This window comes from Fusarium redolens, assembly GCF_020744475.1.
Source record: "Fusarium redolens strain MPI-CAGE-AT-0023 chromosome Unknown BKA55scaffold_1, whole genome shotgun sequence".
Taxonomy (NCBI): Eukaryota; Fungi; Ascomycota; class Sordariomycetes; order Hypocreales; family Nectriaceae; genus Fusarium; species Fusarium redolens.
The window spans coordinates 319,614-336,334 of NW_025763664.1; the positions used below are offsets into that span (position 1 = coordinate 319,614).

Genomic DNA, 16,721 nt, shown 5'->3' on the forward strand with positions numbered 1-16,721 from the left:
CCTTACTACAACTCTCCCCCTTCTAGCTAACCTAAACCTATTGCATGCTTCTTACAAGCTGACCTTTCTCAAAGTCTTTACAGACACTGGCCCAATTAATCCATGCTTTTGCCAATCTGCAGCAGTGTACAAGACAGGTGCAGCTGGACCAATGCCATTCGCCTTGACATCATCAACCCTAGCCTTCACCGCATTGAACAAAGTAGAAGCCACCTCTACCTTGATTGTGTTAGGTCCTGAAACAAGATAATCAGAGACATCGACCTGAGCATCGAAAATGTCGATCGCTGGGAGCTGCTTATCGTTAACCCATGCTCGAATGGTGTTGAGCACAGGACCAAACTGCAGTACAGCTATGGAATCTTTGCTTGGGACTCGATATGAGGTTGGGACCTGGAAGGTAGCTGTGTATATACCGACTCCCGATACATTCTGTGCTCCAGGGATCTCGGACCAGGGCTTCAAGGTCTTCTGAGTGCCCAGTTTAATCACCTTCTTGACAGATGCCGACTTTGTCTCGTCAGGACCAGGAACCCAAGACTCAAGAGTCAAGTTCCATTTGCCGATATCGATGTTGAGGGACTTCTTCTTGTCGTTGCCACTGGCAGCAGGAATCTGCTTTTTCTGTCCATTGGATAATGTCAAAGAGGCTGCTTGAGTATCTCCCAAGACGACAGAGATACCATCCTTGCCATCAGAATCGTAGGAAGCATCGATGATATTGTTCGAATGTGAGACAATGCTCGTTCTGGACTTCCCTCCGCTAAACGCGACAATCGCCGTCTGACCTTCCTTCAAAGATACTTCGAAGGTTATTTTGCCCGAGGAGCGCTTGAAGGATGCCATAGCAACTTGTTGTCCTGTCCATGCGTTGAGTCTGTAAGGGGCATTGCCTAGTTCAACCTCTGCCGTGATCTCAAAAGTCGCCGACGAGCCCTGGTTGAAGAGGAGAAGATAGTCCGAGGCTTCGCTTGACCTCCAAACGGTGTACAAGTTCTTCGCAGCCTCTGAAACCGTCTTTACACGGGGCTGGACAGAAAGTTGATCGAGTGCGTTTAGTAAATCATCGGCTGATTTGATGAAAGCGATGTTGGAGTACTTGGATCCTTTGAGCTTCGAGATGTTCTTGGACACAACATCCTGCCCCTTGCTTCCGATTGTAGTGTTGGGGAGATTTCCTATGACGACAATTGGAAGCCCTGCATCGGCCAACTCAACGAGCTTTTGCGATGCCTCAGCAGTGATGAACTGTTGTTGGTCGAGTACAAGGGCGCGGTATCCTGCACCTGAACGGTCTAAAACCTTGTTCGAAACCTTGAAGGCCTTAGACCCAAAGTTGGCTGGTGACAAATACTCGTAGGTAAACCCTAGATAACTCCATCAGCAGAAGGGACATGATTGCATCATGCACGGCACTTACCAGTAGCACGAAGATCCGTGCCATTATACTCATCCGTTAGGCCATAAGGATCCTTGTATAGGTAGAAGGCCAAATCCTTCTTGGCGACTCCCTGCTGCAGGATAAACTGGTTTCTGGCAGTGTAGTTCATCATCTCAGCCATATCGTTCCACACCGGCTGCTTGGGGCTCCAAAGTTCGGTGTAGATATACTGAAACGGCGTAAATCCGGGCCAAGTCGATCCGACTTGTTCTCCAGTGTATGTCATTCCATGAATCATCATGGCATTGACGCCGCCTGCGAAAGCTTCGTGGAAGAGGTTGACGAGGGAGGGGATGGTCAGACTGTATGCTCCTTGTGCTACTGCGCCAATCTCTGTGGAAATGATGTTGCGACGTCCTAGATGCGCGGGCCCGACGAATTGGGACATTTGATCTGGTGTTGTAAAGCCCAGGGATTCGAGCTCGGGAGTGGAAACCATCGGCACATCCGCGAGCTATTAACGGGTCAGCAACAATCCATGGCATTATAATTATGGTGAGAAGTATAAAGACTTACCACGTCCAACGGGATGTTATATCCAACCTGACAAGAGTGTGAAAGGCCCAGCGATGCAGCCCAATCTTCGAAGGTCTGCAGGTACTCCGCGTAGCCCTCGTTCAAGGTGAGTCGGTAGTCCTGGAGATACTTGCTCTGTCCATTATCCGGAGTCCCATCGAGGTAGAAGGTAGTGTTGTAGGGAGCCTGAGCGGCTGTAAAAGATGTCGACTCGTGGAATAGCAATGGAAGATACTTGATCACGTTATAGCCGCGTTTGGACTTGAAACGATCAGGGAATCCTGGAGACCAATAAAGTGAAGCTTGGATCTCCATACTATCTTCCCAAGCTGTTCTCAAGTTAGAATGGCCAAGACACAAGCTTGGTGGGTGTTTGAACTTACTGTGCTTGCCAACCTCCTTCAGCAGCTGGCGAATTTGAGTACTCAATAGGTTCTTCTCCCAGAATTGTGTTGCCAGCTTTGCGCCGGCGGCACTGAAATGGTCTGTGACCCAAGAGCCATTCGCAATGACGTCGATAGGTACGCCATCACAAGATCGTTGGTTGGTGTAGCGCTCGTAGTGTGCAAATAACACGTACTCCTTATGATCTTTCGGTGCAGTCCAAGTGATCTTTCCGTCCTTGACGTACTTGGAGAGGTCGACCAGTGACTTCTCATGCAGGGCGATGTAGGTGTTGTTGTCAATCGAGGCGTTTTCTTCAAAGATATCAGTATGAGATATTACAGCGAGGTTATCTTGTGCATGGGAGATCATAAAGGTAACTTACTGGATGCAATGGCAGCGGCAGAAACTCCAATAAGACGGTTATCACCGAACTTCTCCTGGGGATGGATATAGCCCAGGTTCTCATTCCAGTCGATATCAGCCGCTGGCAGGTCACCCTCGAACTTTTCTCCTCCTTTGAGAGACGTCTTGCCATAAACAAGCTGCACAGCAAGACCAGGAGTAAGCGGCTTGGAGGGTACGCCCTGGCCCTGGCTAGCACCCAGCGCCACGTCCATCGACAAGCCATTCGCTTTGGTAGCTTCGAGCGCAACTTGTAGAACATCCCTGAACGCAGGTTTGCCAAACGCATATGTTTCCATCTTGGAATCGTTCACGCCACCGAAGCCGTAGTTGTAGAATGGGAGAAACTCTAGACCGCCGGCGCCGAGCTTTTTGAGCTCTTGGATGTCGCTTTTGAGAACATCGTGGTCGACATCTGCATCTGGAAGCCTTCATGGGAGACATGAGCAAAGAGTTTGACGTTGTGGGGTTAAGGGGTTTAACTTACCAATATCTGAACTTGGGACGATACTCGATTGCGGGAGCTTCGAATCCTTTGATCGCATTGCCATGGTTGGACGATGGGGGGATGTATTGCCCGACGACGGTACCAACCGCAGTCGCGGACGCAAGCAATTGGTAGCTGGACAGACGCATGTCGCACAATTGGCCAGTCCGTGTTGTATTTAGAGACCTATAGCTGAGAGCTTATAATCACCACACAGAACTTGGACCAGTAGCCAACGTTTGACTGATAAGGTGCCTGCACAAGTAACAGGTACAAGTCTTTCTTTTATGTCGATTTCCAAGCTCGCATCTCGGGCAAGTTGTCGGCGAGACTCACGCTTAGCAGCAATTGTCTAAATTAGAGTATCTCCGTTTATTGCGGAGAGGGCACCCCCCTTGGTGGTTCTCCGGCACTCGGCAGGACAAACTTATTCGTATTGGGATTAGCAATGCCGAAATGAGAGGGCTACCCCGTGGGGAAGATGCGGCGCAGTTGACAGAGAGATACCGATTCAGTGGTTCATATCTCGTTCCCACCTCGTTCCTGTCTCGTTCCCTGCTCACTGTGTCCTTGTGATTTATTCCCTTTATGTTTAATCTTATAATTGTTCTACTACACATACTATTGGGTGTCTTTCTCGTATACTGTCCTCTCTAACCGCATTTTGGTCGTGAAGCTAAATCTTGATTTTGGCCAGTGCCTCGTTTACTAGCTATGTCACCTCGTTTATATCTCGTTCCAAGCATCCATCCGCCTTTCCCCACCTCGGCTTTTGTTGCCCCGTCTACTTTTTAAATAGTACCTGGCCTGCATAGAGTGAACGCATGAAGTAAATTTAGTCTTATAGACTAATACTCGGAGCACATATCTCAGCTGTGGAGTGTGCTTTCACCAGAAAAGGGGAAATTACTAAACCTCAAGTCCACTGAAAGAGAGCCACAAGTAGTGGAAACCCCACGGAGAGCAACTTGAATCTCGTTGAACATGCACCGCCATTATCCTCGTCATCGTTTCCGTTGCCTCCCGACGGAAGTGTCGCGTCGGGGAAAACCTGCGCTCTCGTCTTTGTCCCTGCACCCCATCCCCACATATCTCTTACAGTACTTGTTCCCGTAACATGAGCCTCGGTACCCGTGTACCATTCCTCCATTGCATCCGCCGAGTATCCATTCTCCATACAGTAAGAAGCGTAATAGTGTCTCATCGTCTCTGCATCTTGCGACTCTAGTCCATTTGAGCAACTCGCTTGTGCGCAGCTGTCAAGATGTTTGCTAACCGCTTTCGCTTTATTGTTATCGGTTACGCAGTAGCATTTTTCTTGGTATGGTGCGCCGCAGTTTAGAGCGCTGCCGAGATCAGCGTTTGCGTTGTTGGGGCGGAAGAGGCATGGCCGGATGCATTGATGGACGTCGCTGGGAATTTCATGAAAGATGTTAACAGTTTGAGATAGAGATTGAGTCGCGAGGACCAGCAGTGTAGTCAATCTTAGGGCCATGGAGGGTGTTTCCGTTCTGTGATCTAATAGTAATAGTAACAAGTCAAGTTTGGAATGAATGCGGTTTGAAAATGCTTATGCAGTCTAGTCCACATATGTCAAATTCTGTGCGGCGTAGTCGACTCTATCTGCAGCCTTCTAATCCCGCGATGACTGTTCCCCTCATGCACATTGGTAACATCGGTGTAATTGGCGGTTGCGCGACCAATCACAGGCTTTCTTCCCTGCCAAGCTTGTAGATCTTTGTTTCACAGTCCTGCTGCTTCTTCTCATCACTGTTATCACCAACACAAAACTACAAATATTCAATTCCCACTGAGGCATGCCCATGAAATTTTTGGTACCAGAAACCGAGTAAGCGGGACTGCTGGCTTGTAGGGAGATCGAGTTAGGTCAATCGATTACAGTCACCTGTGTCCATAACTAATTAGCTCAATCTTGATCACCGATAAGCAATGATCAATTATCCGCAAGTCTAGGCAATAGCGCGCATATGCCTTTCGGGGAAAATGTTTTTCGCAAATGGATCAGATATGTCATTCCAGCTGAGCCTTATGGCTGAGCCTATCTTGGATCTGATCTTTTGTTCTCCGCGTACGGCTCACCCCGAGACGCCAAGATCTATACGCGTATAGAGGTTGGCCCATATCATAACATGAATCAAGCTATATAAATAAATATCAGATCCAGAAAATATGTTTAATCAAACGTCTCTTTTCATTTTCAGGCTCTCCGACTGACATAATTGCCTTTACCGCCTTGTTTTTATCTTCTCTAGACATATTGCATCCGCCTTTCACCACGCACCTACCATTCATTCTCCGCCTTCAATCGAGCAACCGGCAACATGGGCATCAGAGACTTTTTCGACAGCCGCTTCTTTGAGCACAGCTGGAAAAACAAAGTCTTTATCCTCCAAGTCGTCACAATCACTATCGCATTCATTCTCGGTATCGCCAAAGTCGCGACAAAGCCATCAAACATCCCAATGACCCGATCAGACATCATGGCCATCACAATGGTGGGTCACTATATTCAGTCTCTTGTCCATGCATTATGAACCATACTTACAACTTCGCAGAGTCTCAAATCATACGCCTTCCTTGCCTATGAATATGTCACCCAAAAGGTGGACAAGCTCAAAAGATTCGGAAGTCTCAAGGCCAATGCGATTCTGAACACCATGGATATCGTCTTTTGGGCGGTGGTGATGGGGTTGGCATTTAACATGGCTACTAAAGTGTGTGTCGGTGCGAATTGCGCAATTGGCATCTTGGTTGGCCTGGTAGCGCTGGTCGTTGCGTAAGTTGCTTTGCTTTCGTTGCTGTGAGAAAACTGACTGACAGTGTACACAGATTCGTCAACTTTTGGGCAGCGGTTATTGCTTGGAAAGATCACAAGTATTTCAAGCACAATGGTGTTCGACGTGGCCATGGATCTGAGAAATAAAGCTCCTCCACGATGGTCCCCCCTTACTACAACTAAACGTCCGCTCAGTGCTGTTGAGGGCAAGGGGGGCTTATTCTAGGCGTTGATCAGCGGGTGATGTGCTGTGATGAAAACAACATTCCAAAGAGAATGAGAAATTTGAGGTGCACGATAGACGATAGATGAAATATGAAACTTCAGAATATACGCCTGGTTGAATTCAGCATTATATTGTGTCTCATGGTTTTGCGATCAAACAGTTCTCAAGCTTTCGTTAAAAGTTGAAGTGTATTTTCGTGAAGTGCTGCTTTATGTTGGAACAGCTGACAGCTGATGCTTGCATCGCGCGCCTGACGTCGAAGCTTCTAGATGCACTTACACTGTAGAACAGTGCCTGCAAGAACGGTAATAACCCCTAGTCATGTTGTAGTTGCATATTTGTTTAATAAGACTGAAAAACAACTGTGTTACATTGTTAATGTTGTCAAGTCAGCTGGTTACCCTAAACTCAGCTACAAAATCTCTTCGGATCTACAGTAAGCTTGAAGCCATGATTTAGCTTGTGCAGCGAGCTATACTAGATATAGTCTAGCGTGGAGTGGTAAGCGAGTCGTGCTCAGCATAGCACAGCCACCAGCCATGGGTTTCAATACGCGTATTTATCATCTCCACATTCTCAATACACGACTCACATTCGCGAGCTTGGGTAGCTTGGCTCACGTAACGCGACACTTGTTTCGGCTTATGATCGGATTCTCTTCCGAGGAATTGAAACAGGCGCAGCACGTCGGAGATTTTATTTTTATATTATTCCCGTATCTCTACTTTTAACCCTGGATCGATTTTATTGGGGTGCTCAAGCAGTTAATGGATCTCAGCCTCAATACTCGATTCAGTCTGCATTTTCGTAAATGGCCCAAGTTTGTTTCCTAATACGCGTATTTCACAATAGCGCCTTTCGGCCATGCCGTCTTCTGCGTAATGTCTCTGTATGAGAAACCATATAACGTAGCACGTCGCCACCTGGCAACTGAGAACTTCTTCAATCAATTACAATCTCCTCATTTTTAATCGCGTTGAACAAAAATGTCTCCAGCACCAGAGGACGATCAATCGAACCGACAGACGAGATATTTCGAGCTTCCAGCGAACGGCGAGCACATCGCCCCACCAACGAATGAGCTTCCGCAGTACCAAGCGCTGGCGGAATTAGAAGCGACAACAACTGGTCGCGACGATGGGCGAATCGATATTGATCTTAGTTCGAGAATAGCTCGGCGATTGTCAAGACTGGTTCCCACTGAAAAGCCTCCATTTTCTTATGAACAGCGTCCGAGCGCACCGCCTGAGTACACTGAGACAAGCGAGAGAAGCATTCGTCTCAATATCGTCATTCAGGTTGTTGGAAGTCGAGGAGATGTTCAGCCTTTTGTCGCGTTGGGAACAGAATTACAGCGCCATGGTCATCGAGTGCGACTTGCGACACATGGCCAATTCGACAAATTCGTGAGAGAATCTGGTCTTGAGTTTTACTCCATTGGTGGTGATCCCGCTGAGTAAGTCTTTCGTCGCAGTTCAATTGTTGACGCTAGTACGAGCTAACACCTTTGTAAAGACTGATGGCTTATATGGTCAAGAACCCTGGTCTATTCCCCAGCATGAAGACATTACGCGGTGGTGAAATCCAGAGGAAGCGCAAGATGGTTGACGAAATGCTACACAAGTGCTGGAGCTCTTGTATCGAGGCCGACGAACTCACAGGACGACCCTTCGTGGCAGATGCAATCATCGCGAATCCACCTAGCTTTGCACATATTCATTGTGCTCAAGCGCTCGGTGTTCCGTTACATCTCATGTTTACAATGCCGTGGACGAGTACTCGCGAGTTTTGTCACCCGCTTGCGAATCTAAAAGCGAATGGAAGTGATATGTCGGCAAGCGCTGCGAATTACGTGTCTTATTCTTTGGTTGAGTGGATGACTTGGCAAGGGTGAGTCTTGATGGAGTGCCTACGGATGAAAATGTGCTGATTTGAGACAGACTCGGCGATATCATCAACGCATGGAGAGGTACCATAGATCTGGAGCCGATTCCGTTCAGCGAGGGCCCGTGTTTGACGGAGACTTTGGGTGTACCAGTCACATACTGCTGGTCTCCGGCTTTGGTGCCCAAGCCTGCTGACTGGCCTGAGAATATTGGTATGCTTTGAGTGACAGCAACTTGTCATAGTCGGCTAACGAAGACTGCAGACGTTTGTGGCTTCTTCTTTCGTGATTCGCCAAAATATCAACCAGAGCCAGCATTAGAGAAGTTCTTGGCAAGCGGTCCTCCTCCTGTATACATCGGCTTTGGCAGTATCGTAATCGACGACCCCGAGAAGTTGACAGCGACAATTCTGGACGCTGTTCGCGCGACAGGAACAAGGGCAATCGTTTCCCGAGGCTGGAGTAAGCTTGGAGGTGACTCCCCAGGAGATGATCAAGTCTTCTTCCTGGGCGACTGCCCCCACGAATGGTTGTTCCAACATGTAACAGCAGTAGTCCATCACGGAGGTGCTGGTACGACGGCTTGCGGGTTGCTTAACGCGAAGCCGACTACAATTGTGCCTTTCTTCGGAGAGTAAGTCGTCTTCTCTTTGACTTGGGTGCTCAAGCTGACCCTGGTGGATAGTCAACCGTTTTGGGGAAACATGGTCCACGCTGGCGGTGCAGGCCCAGCTCCCATTCCCTTCAAGAGCCTTAACAGCAACAACCTAGTAGAAGCCATACGAGTCTGCCTGACACCCGAAGCTTCTGCCGCTGCCCGCCAAATTGCTGATAAGATGTCAAGCGAAGCAGGAGTTCGACGAGCGGTAGCGTCTTTTCATGCGAACTTGCCTCTTAATGATATGCGATGTGATTTACTGCCCAATTTCCCTGCAGTATGGATATATGAGAAGAAGGGCAAGAAGATGAGACTGTCCAAGATGGCTGCTGAGATCTTGGTCGAGGCTGACAAGATATCATGGAATAACCTAAAGTCGTACGTAATACTGCAACCACCATAGGGAGTTCTCTGACCGCTTTATAGTTACCAATCTCAGCCCGTCCACATCGAGAACCGACGGTGGGATCCTCTCACAGCAACCCTTTCGACACTTGCTACAACCGGAGTTGGTATGGTTACCTCAGCCTCCGACATTGTAGTCAAACCCATCCAGGCATTGCGACCAGCGACTCCAAGCGGCAGCAGATCATCTAGTCGAGAACGCGGCAGCCGAACGGGAGATAACTCAAAACGCCCATCGGAGGAGGATGTCTTCGGAAGGCCAGCTGGCATCAATCTGCCTGCAACACCAAAGAACACCAAAGACAAAGACCCTCAACATGGTGCATTGGCAGCCGTGAAGGGCTCAGCTTCCGGTGTTGGCGGCTTCTTCAAACACTACTCCAAAGGCATGCTTCTCGACCTCCCCTACGCCGTCACAGAAGGAATGCGGAACGCACCAAAACTCTACGGCGGCAAAGCCTACGATCCGGGTGCCGTCACAGATTGGAAGTCCGGTGGCATCGCAGCTGGAAAGAACTTTGCGCATGGTATGGTTGAAGGTATAGGTGGTATTGTCATGGAGCCTGTGCGAGGAGCGAGGAAAGAAGGCGCAGCGGGTGCTGCCAAGGGCGTTGGTATTGGGTTGTTAAATCTGGGAACCAAGGTTTCTTCTGGTGCGCTAGGATTGGTGGCGTTGCCGGGGCAGGGGGCGTACCTGAGTGCGAGGGCGCTGATGAAGAGGAAGACGGGGAAGAGTATCATGGAGTCCAGGAAGATTGAGGGGAGGCATGTTGTTGAGAGGAGTGATGATGCCGAACGCCAAACGAACAGAACGACGGTGATGGAGGGATTCGAGTCACTGATGAGAGAGACGAAGAAATAGATTGACAAATAAACAGTCACAAGATCCGACGCACAACACATTGTAGCCACTTATGGGTATAGCAGTCCTGGTAGGCTTCTATCTAGTCTTGCATCGCCTTTGAAGCCTATGTTGGGCCATTGTGTGAGGACTTGGTATGCTGCTCTAAAGCTTGTATTCAAGATGAGTTAGAGTCGAATCTAGCCGAGAGATGTCGCTTACAACGTGAGCCTTCCCTCGCTCTCTTTAATGCCCACGCAAAGATAAGTGGTTCAGACCTGACTCTCAAGATTGAGTTCATTCGCAACAAAGGTGCTAAAGAGAAGGTTATTGTAGCCGAGACGGCAAGGCCTGGCGTACCAGCTCGAACACATATCACAAAGATATGGATGCATATGTCATGAGCCAAAACTATGAATAAGATACATAAAGCAAAGTTTCGTTTATCACATGGCCGCTTATGAATTGGCCTTTCCTTTCGCAAAAGACAGATGATTCCCTGTATCTGTTCTCGATGGCAGTACATCCCTGTACCGTTACTGGCCTTGTCATTATGTAATAAATGTCACTATAAGACGACTTTTTAAGATGACAGCCAAGCTTTTTGAACTTCGACTTCATTTGTCACCGCCTTGTACAGGAATCCGTTTGGTAGGCATAAACTCAGTTGAGATGGCACACAATCAACACCTACTCACTCACATTCCATAGGTAATAAGCACTAACACACTTCTTCCGCTCACAATGACGGTCTCCCCCGAAGCTGCTGCGATTATCCAGCACAAAAAGGCACAGTATTGTCGCTTCGCCGACTCCAATCAATGGGACCGCTTCGACAGCATCATGCTGCCCAATGCGACGTTTCTCTTTCACAACCCAGATGGCAGTGTGATCACGAAGGGAGACATTGAATACTCGTGGTCATCAACAAAAGATTGGGTGGCTTTCTTCGAGAATGAGTTCAAGACGATGCAGACGATTCACATTGTCGGACCAACTGAGATGGAGCAGATTGCACCTGATGAGATCAAGGCTATCTGGGCTGTTACATATCATGCTGGGACGAAGGAGCATGAGGGCGGTGTTCATGGAACGGGAGGGGGCCATTATCACGAGACGTGGAAGAAGGTTGGGGATGACTGGTTCATGGAGAGCTTGAGGATGGAAAGGCTTTACTGGAAGGTATTGAGTGTTTAATCAGTTCATATAGGGCGACTACATATATCTGCATCTAGTGAGAACCATTCACACCATTCGTGCCATTCACTCCGTTCGTACCATTCACTCCGTTCGTACCATTCACTCCGTTCGTACCATTCACTCCGTTCGTACCATTCACTCCGTTCGTACCATTCACTCCGTTCGTACCATTCACACCATTCGTGCCATTCACTCCGTTCGTACCATTGGTGCCATTTGCCTTCTTCCCCTGAGAAGCATCCTCAGCATCAACACCTCTATACTCGAAATATTCACTCCATTCACGATCATCGATCAGATCTTGAGCCAACCTCTTCTCATAGAAGATGGCAAACTCACAGCCCTCATCTGACTCAGGCGATGGGTCGCGAGGCGGGTAGATAATTATGACACCTTCTGTGATGCGATCGAGCAGGTGACGATATGTAGCTGGCTTCGCGAAGCCAAAGTTGGCCGAAGTGATGTTTGCATCTCGATGGTCGGTCTGGAGAATCGACAATGGGGGCTGTGCGTCGACTCGAGTGTTCAATGAAGTCTTGTCGCGAACAGTAGCGACCATCGCGAGCGTTTTGTCAAGATTCTCTTGCGTGACGCTGTTGGTCAATCGGCGGATATACGACGCCAACTCTGAGAGCGACCACTCCGACATGATCTGTGCAACAGTTGGCTGCGTGACAGGCGCTGTGGGAGATGTTACTGCAAACATGACGTTGTGCTGGATGCGTGGTGGCACCTTTGGACTGTGCATTCGTCGTCTCATGTCGATCGCTTCACACCAGTATAGAGTCGACTTCGGATCGGGGTTGAAGACAGGCGCTCGAATGCGGGTGAGGTTACGCCAGATGAAGGCTGAGAAGGCATCGTATGTCGAGATCCATGTTCCGTCGGTCGGAGTGGCCTTGGACTTGAGTTCGGCTGCTTTGCTCTTGGGAAGATGGAACAGCAGAGACACGCCGACTTGATGAGCGGGATGGCGCTCTGGGGGAGCTGGGCCGTCGATCTTCTGGTCCTCTGGAGGTTCTTGCTTGATAAGGCGCGAGACATCGAGGTTGAGAGGATCCCAGATTGGATGCTTGGTGCCATTAACATCAGCGTAGCAGTTCTCAGCTAGCTGATGAACGAAGCCAGCCCAGCCCATTACATCGTTGGTGTAGTGGTGATGATGAATGTTGAAGACAAGACCACCACGAATAAAGTTGGCCTTGAAGGCTGACACGACGGGACTGTTGTCAGGATGGGCTTCAGGCTTCTCACCATATGTCATGGGCGGTACACTCCATTGCTCAAGATCGCCAAGCGTCACAGCGCTAAAGTTCGTCTTCTCGAGATCCTCAAAAGAAGGGTACTTCTCCGCATCCTCAGGTGCATCAAGCCACTGAACAAAGAAACGAACGGTACTGCCCTTCTTCTTGGTGAAAGAGTGACCACCACCAGGATCCTTCTCAATGGTTCCACAGTAGTGCCTAGCCTGAGCCAGAGTCCTCTCCAGTCCAGCCTTGAGGATCTCAACGGCTCTTTCTTTCTCCGAGTCCTCTAGCCTGAAGAACAGAGCGTAGTTGTTGTAGCTGCAGACGGTGAGGTAGTCGAGGGTGGTGACCTTGAACCTCTCCTCTTCAGGGTCATTTTCCCAGCCAAGTGGGTGAAGATGGTAGACCTGTTGCTTGGGCATGGCGTGGGGCTCTTTGTGGATTCGGATCAGTGTGTGTGAAAGTATACGTGATGGGAAGAGTATGGGTGTGAGATTGAGCTGGATTTATGAGCCTGGTAGCCGAGAGTGGGTTCTCTGCAGGAGGATTTCATGACCCCTTTCTTTTCCTTAGCCGAGTGTTCTAAGAAGTTATCGAGATCTTGCAGTATTTACTGTGAGGGGTTTACAGTACGAAAGAATGGCACTGAGTTACGGTTGCATGAAATCGACGAAAAAGTCGAAACAATGGTCATGGTCACAACCAATAACTGTACTTAAGGAAGTGGCCTGATCCTTCAATGCAGCCAAGGAATTAACTGCTCTTGAACCAACGCAGCGTTCCGGATACCAGGAGCCTGGTTTTCCGACAATTATACATGGATCAGAAATGCCGATCATCTGCAGATTTCTGATGAAGATGTTACCAATAATGCCAAGGCGGCCAAGTTCATGCAACGCCAACAGGGAACCGGGGATAAAGGAACTTTAAATTCTGTAGCGGGACGTTACCGGGAGCTAATAAAAAGCCCGCGGTCCGGTCGCTCTGCTATGCAAGAGATCAGACGTTAAGAGTCTTAGCTTGGTTATCAAGAACTAGTAAGAAAGTAAATGAAGTCTTATCAATAGGGTTATGGCATAGGAAAGAGATGGGGGGCCCGATATTTAGGAGGAACTATCTTGGCCTGCATGCGGGTGCAACGGTTCCGGTAGCCCCGACAGCGTATATGCATGTGTTTAGATTTGTTAAGGATCTGCTGTGATGGAACGGAATTGAAGCATTTACTGACTGCCTTTGCAAATTGCAGTGACTGATCACATGTGTTGGTTCACCCCTGTTTGCGTTCTTTTCTCTTGGTGGGTGGGGACCCTGAATCCTTCGATCGGGTGTCTTTTTCCATGCTGAGTCCCAGTCTGGATATCTTGCTTACTGGATTTCCAAGGACGGAGTATTTCGGTGCCGTAGGGCTGCTAGTTATTTGCACATTCACTCTTTAGCCTCTCATAATTGACGCCAGTGACCACAGGAGCGAAACTCGCATGACTCGGGCCAAGCCTAGCCAGGAACACATCATAAACTTAATTGCTCGTTTGAACAAGAAGTGGCATGAGCTTGCAGCCGAGGTTCCACCATATGGAGTTCACTTTCAGCCAAGACAGGGTAACGACCAGGTTTTCCATACGCGGTGCCACACTTTATCCTTCTAGCACCAACGTCCCGAAGAAACGTGTGAGAAAACTATCACAAGCTCCCGTCACTAGCCCCCTGCAATCTTCAACGCCTAACCCGCTGAAGCCAATGTCACGACTGAACCGGGATTCCGGGAACTTGTAGCTAGTCTGGGACATGATCGCCAGGAGAACACAGAAAGGACATTAACGCAAACGGATGTTTCAATCAAAAACTCAATTACGGCCTGCACCGACAAGACCTTACAATAAGAATATGACCTTGTAAATAGGTAGTTACCTGCTATAGTATGCTGTTCCAAAAGCAATTACTGTTTCGCCTCCCGGAGCCGAAATACCGGGGTTCAAAGCTCGCCACGTTTGGTAAAGGATTCTCCTTAACATGGGGGGAACAAAGTCTTTCCGTAGGATCGTTAAAAGTGCAGCTTGGTCCTGTACCTGAATATCAAAAGACCTTGTTATTGTCCTGTGCTTTTGGAATCCTTTCATCATGGCTACCATTGATCTGGATGGACCGGCCCTTGCGCCGCCAGAGGGTGAGGTTTCGAATTTGAACGATCCTCCTAATCAGAATGGTCTGGCGTATACTGTCCTGATTATCTGTGCAGTTATTACTACGATATGCTTCCTTCTGAGAGCTTATGGACGGGTTTATTTGCTGAAGAAGTTTCAGACTGAAGAGAGTGAGTGTCGCGTCTAATCCTTCCCGAGTCATCGCTAACGGAGTTTGAAGTTCTCACGACCTTGGCATATGTATGTTCGATCCTTTGACTCTGCGTTGCATGATTCCTGACAAAACCAAGGGTAACTACTGGGGTGCAGCCTACGCAACTTTCAAGCTGGTGGATACTCCTGGATATTTCGTGCATCAATGGAATGTCCGCCTCAAGGATGTAATTCCCACGAACTATGTGAGTATCCCTTCATCCAAACTAGACAAATGAAACAACTAACATATACCAGTGGGTTCTCATCTTTGGAGTCTGCTACTCCTTCGTTCTTCCATTTCTCAAAATCGCTATCCTCGTCGAATGGTGTCGACTCTTCGTGCCGAAAGGCACGCGAACAAAGAGCATCTTCTGGTGGGGTTGCATGGTCATTGGCTTCGTCCAGGCTACATCCAACACCGCCATTGTCGTTGCTCTCAATATGCAGTGTAACCCTCATGAAGCTATCTGGGACTTTAGAATTCCTGGTGCCAAGTGCTGGGACTTGCATAAGCTTCAAGTCGCATCTGCTACAATCCACTTGTGCTGCGATATTGCCATTTTTTTACTGCCCCAGCAGGTTATCTGGAAGTTGAAGATGTCTTGGAAGAAGAGGATGGGTGTGTCTGTTATCTTTGGACTTGGTCTACTGTAGGTGCATGCCTTGAACTCATCATACCGCTGCTAACTGGAACCTGCAGAGCCTGTGTATCCGCTGCCTTCAGATTGGCCGTCACAGTCAAGTATGGCAAAGCCGCCGACGCTCTTTACGCCCTCGCTCCTCTGGTCTTCTGGGCCACCGCCGAAATGACATGTGGCTTCTTCATCGTCTGCGTCCCCTGTATCCCCAAGATTCTCAAAGAAACCGGTGTTATCCGCAACATCAAGCGCGCATTCGGCATGAGCACCGCCCCGACCAACCCCAACACTGGGGATCGATATGGCAAAAGTGGGACAAAGGGTTCGCAGCTTTCCTCTACAGGTCCCAAGCCTTACTACAAGCTAGATGAGGATGGCGTACCATTGGGAACACTGAAGGGATCCGAGTCGACGGAGTATTTGCGGGACAATACCAACAATGGGCAGGGTATTACTCGGACGACACAGATCAAGATCACGCAAGACAATCGCTCGACAAGCGATTCGGAGGGCCATGCTGCGTTTCCGGCGTCTCAAAAGCCCTGGGGCGTATAACGCATTCGTGTTGGTCTAGATTGCATGAACTATATGTATAAAAAGGGTCGGTTTGGTGGCATTGTTAGTCCATAAAATGCTGCGGTTAATGTAAAGATTTTGTATGTATCTAAAAATAAAGATTTAACTGAACCTTGAGATTGCGGGTCAATAATACTAAACAGGAATGCGCTCCCTAATGCCCTTCAAAGATTGTGCTTGCCATAAAGGTTCATCACAAGTTCATGAGTACAGTACAAGGAATCTGGTTAGCATGAGGCCATCCCTTGTTACATGTCGCATAGCGAGACGCAGGTCATGTCTGATCGTCGTGTAAAAATCCCTATTCGATGAATGGCGAAAAATCAACCTTGGCAGGAGAAAACATTCGTAATGCAAACCGGTAATGATATGATGTTGGTCGTCATCCCGGAGCAAAGTCTCATGAACTGTCTCCACTAAGCAAGGAATAATACGAATGACAAGGTGATAGACAGGGATGAGCGCTGATCTCTCCAGGGGTTTGGCCTGTCTGGTTTCCCGGAAGTTTTCCTAGCTTCCTCTCCCGTTTCTCGCCTCGGAGGATTTAGCACAATTTTACCTGACGGATCAACGTTTCCAAGTTTCAGCATCGCGGCGTAGCTTTTCGGCAGATACATCAGTACAGGGTATGTTACGGACTTTCGGACATTGGCTATCAACGACGACAAGACCTTTCTCA

At 48.6% G+C, this 16,721-nt stretch overlaps 7 protein-coding genes across 7 annotated transcripts; 4 read left to right on the forward strand and 3 right to left on the reverse strand.

Annotated features, from left to right (window-relative positions):
• Positions 1-51: 51 nt before the first annotated feature.
• On the reverse strand, positions 52-3,382 carry BKA55DRAFT_587890 (uncharacterized protein; the record flags this gene model as incomplete). The annotated part of the gene is made up of 6 exons (XM_046194716.1): positions 52-1,367; positions 1,421-1,895; positions 1,958-2,286; positions 2,341-2,655; positions 2,877-3,175; positions 3,234-3,382. 6 exons carry the CDS (start codon positions 3,380-3,382, stop codon positions 52-54), a joined length of 2,883 nt encoding a protein of 960 aa, XP_046055821.1.
• A 421-nt stretch (positions 3,383-3,803) lies between these two features.
• BKA55DRAFT_547708 (uncharacterized protein) lies at positions 3,804-4,842 on the reverse strand. The gene has a single exon (XM_046191054.1). It carries the CDS (start codon positions 4,726-4,728, stop codon positions 4,150-4,152), a length of 579 nt encoding a protein of 192 aa, XP_046055822.1. The 5' UTR covers positions 4,729-4,842; the 3' UTR covers positions 3,804-4,149.
• A 663-nt stretch (positions 4,843-5,505) lies between these two features.
• On the forward strand, positions 5,506-6,336 carry BKA55DRAFT_731375 (uncharacterized protein). The gene is made up of 3 exons (XM_046201201.1): positions 5,506-5,749; positions 5,810-6,030; positions 6,084-6,336. The coding sequence occupies exons 1-3, from the start codon at positions 5,576-5,578 to the stop codon at positions 6,175-6,177; spliced, it is 489 nt and encodes a 162-aa protein (XP_046055823.1). The 5' UTR covers positions 5,506-5,575; the 3' UTR covers positions 6,178-6,336.
• Positions 6,337-7,242: 906 nt separating this feature from the next.
• On the forward strand, positions 7,243-10,066 carry BKA55DRAFT_682148 (uncharacterized protein; the record flags this gene model as incomplete). The annotated part of the gene is made up of 6 exons (XM_046198298.1): positions 7,243-7,712; positions 7,772-8,146; positions 8,197-8,354; positions 8,406-8,775; positions 8,827-9,177; positions 9,226-10,066. The coding sequence occupies 6 exons, from the start codon at positions 7,243-7,245 to the stop codon at positions 10,064-10,066; spliced, it is 2,565 nt and encodes an 854-aa protein (XP_046055824.1).
• Positions 10,067-10,789: 723 nt separating this feature from the next.
• BKA55DRAFT_682149 (uncharacterized protein) lies at positions 10,790-11,242 on the forward strand (the record flags this gene model as incomplete). Its single annotated transcript, XM_046198299.1, has 1 exon — positions 10,790-11,242. The coding sequence occupies one exon, from the start codon at positions 10,790-10,792 to the stop codon at positions 11,240-11,242; it is 453 nt and encodes a 150-aa protein (XP_046055825.1).
• A 5-nt stretch (positions 11,243-11,247) lies between these two features.
• BKA55DRAFT_587895 (transferase) lies at positions 11,248-12,914 on the reverse strand (the record flags this gene model as incomplete). The annotated part of the gene is made up of 2 exons (XM_046194717.1): positions 11,248-11,276; positions 11,360-12,914. 2 exons carry the CDS (start codon positions 12,912-12,914, stop codon positions 11,248-11,250), a joined length of 1,584 nt encoding a protein of 527 aa, XP_046055826.1.
• Positions 12,915-14,610: 1,696 nt separating this feature from the next.
• BKA55DRAFT_498440 (uncharacterized protein) lies at positions 14,611-16,021 on the forward strand (the record flags this gene model as incomplete). Its single annotated transcript, XM_046186548.1, has 5 exons — positions 14,611-14,803; positions 14,854-14,873; positions 14,924-15,031; positions 15,057-15,478; positions 15,529-16,021. 5 exons carry the CDS (start codon positions 14,611-14,613, stop codon positions 16,019-16,021), a joined length of 1,236 nt encoding a protein of 411 aa, XP_046055827.1.
• Between the last annotated feature and the right edge of the window lie 700 nt (positions 16,022-16,721).

What these genes read in the sequence shown, in the direction of transcription:
- BKA55DRAFT_547708 (XM_046191054.1), bottom strand. Translation starts at nt 4,728, where the DNA reads ATGGCCCTAAGATTGACTACACTGCTGGTCCTCGCGACTCAATCTCTA.
- BKA55DRAFT_731375 (XM_046201201.1), top strand. Translation starts at nt 5,576, where the DNA reads ATGGGCATCAGAGACTTTTTCGACAGCCGCTTCTTTGAGCACAGCTGG. An exon ending in ACATCATGGCCATCACAATG is followed by an intron (nt 5,750 to 5,809) that starts GTGGGTCACTAT and finishes ACAACTTCGCAG; the next exon opens with AGTCTCAAATCATACGCCTT. An exon ending in CTGGTAGCGCTGGTCGTTGC is followed by an intron (nt 6,031 to 6,083) that starts GTAAGTTGCTTT and finishes CAGTGTACACAG; the next exon opens with ATTCGTCAACTTTTGGGCAG.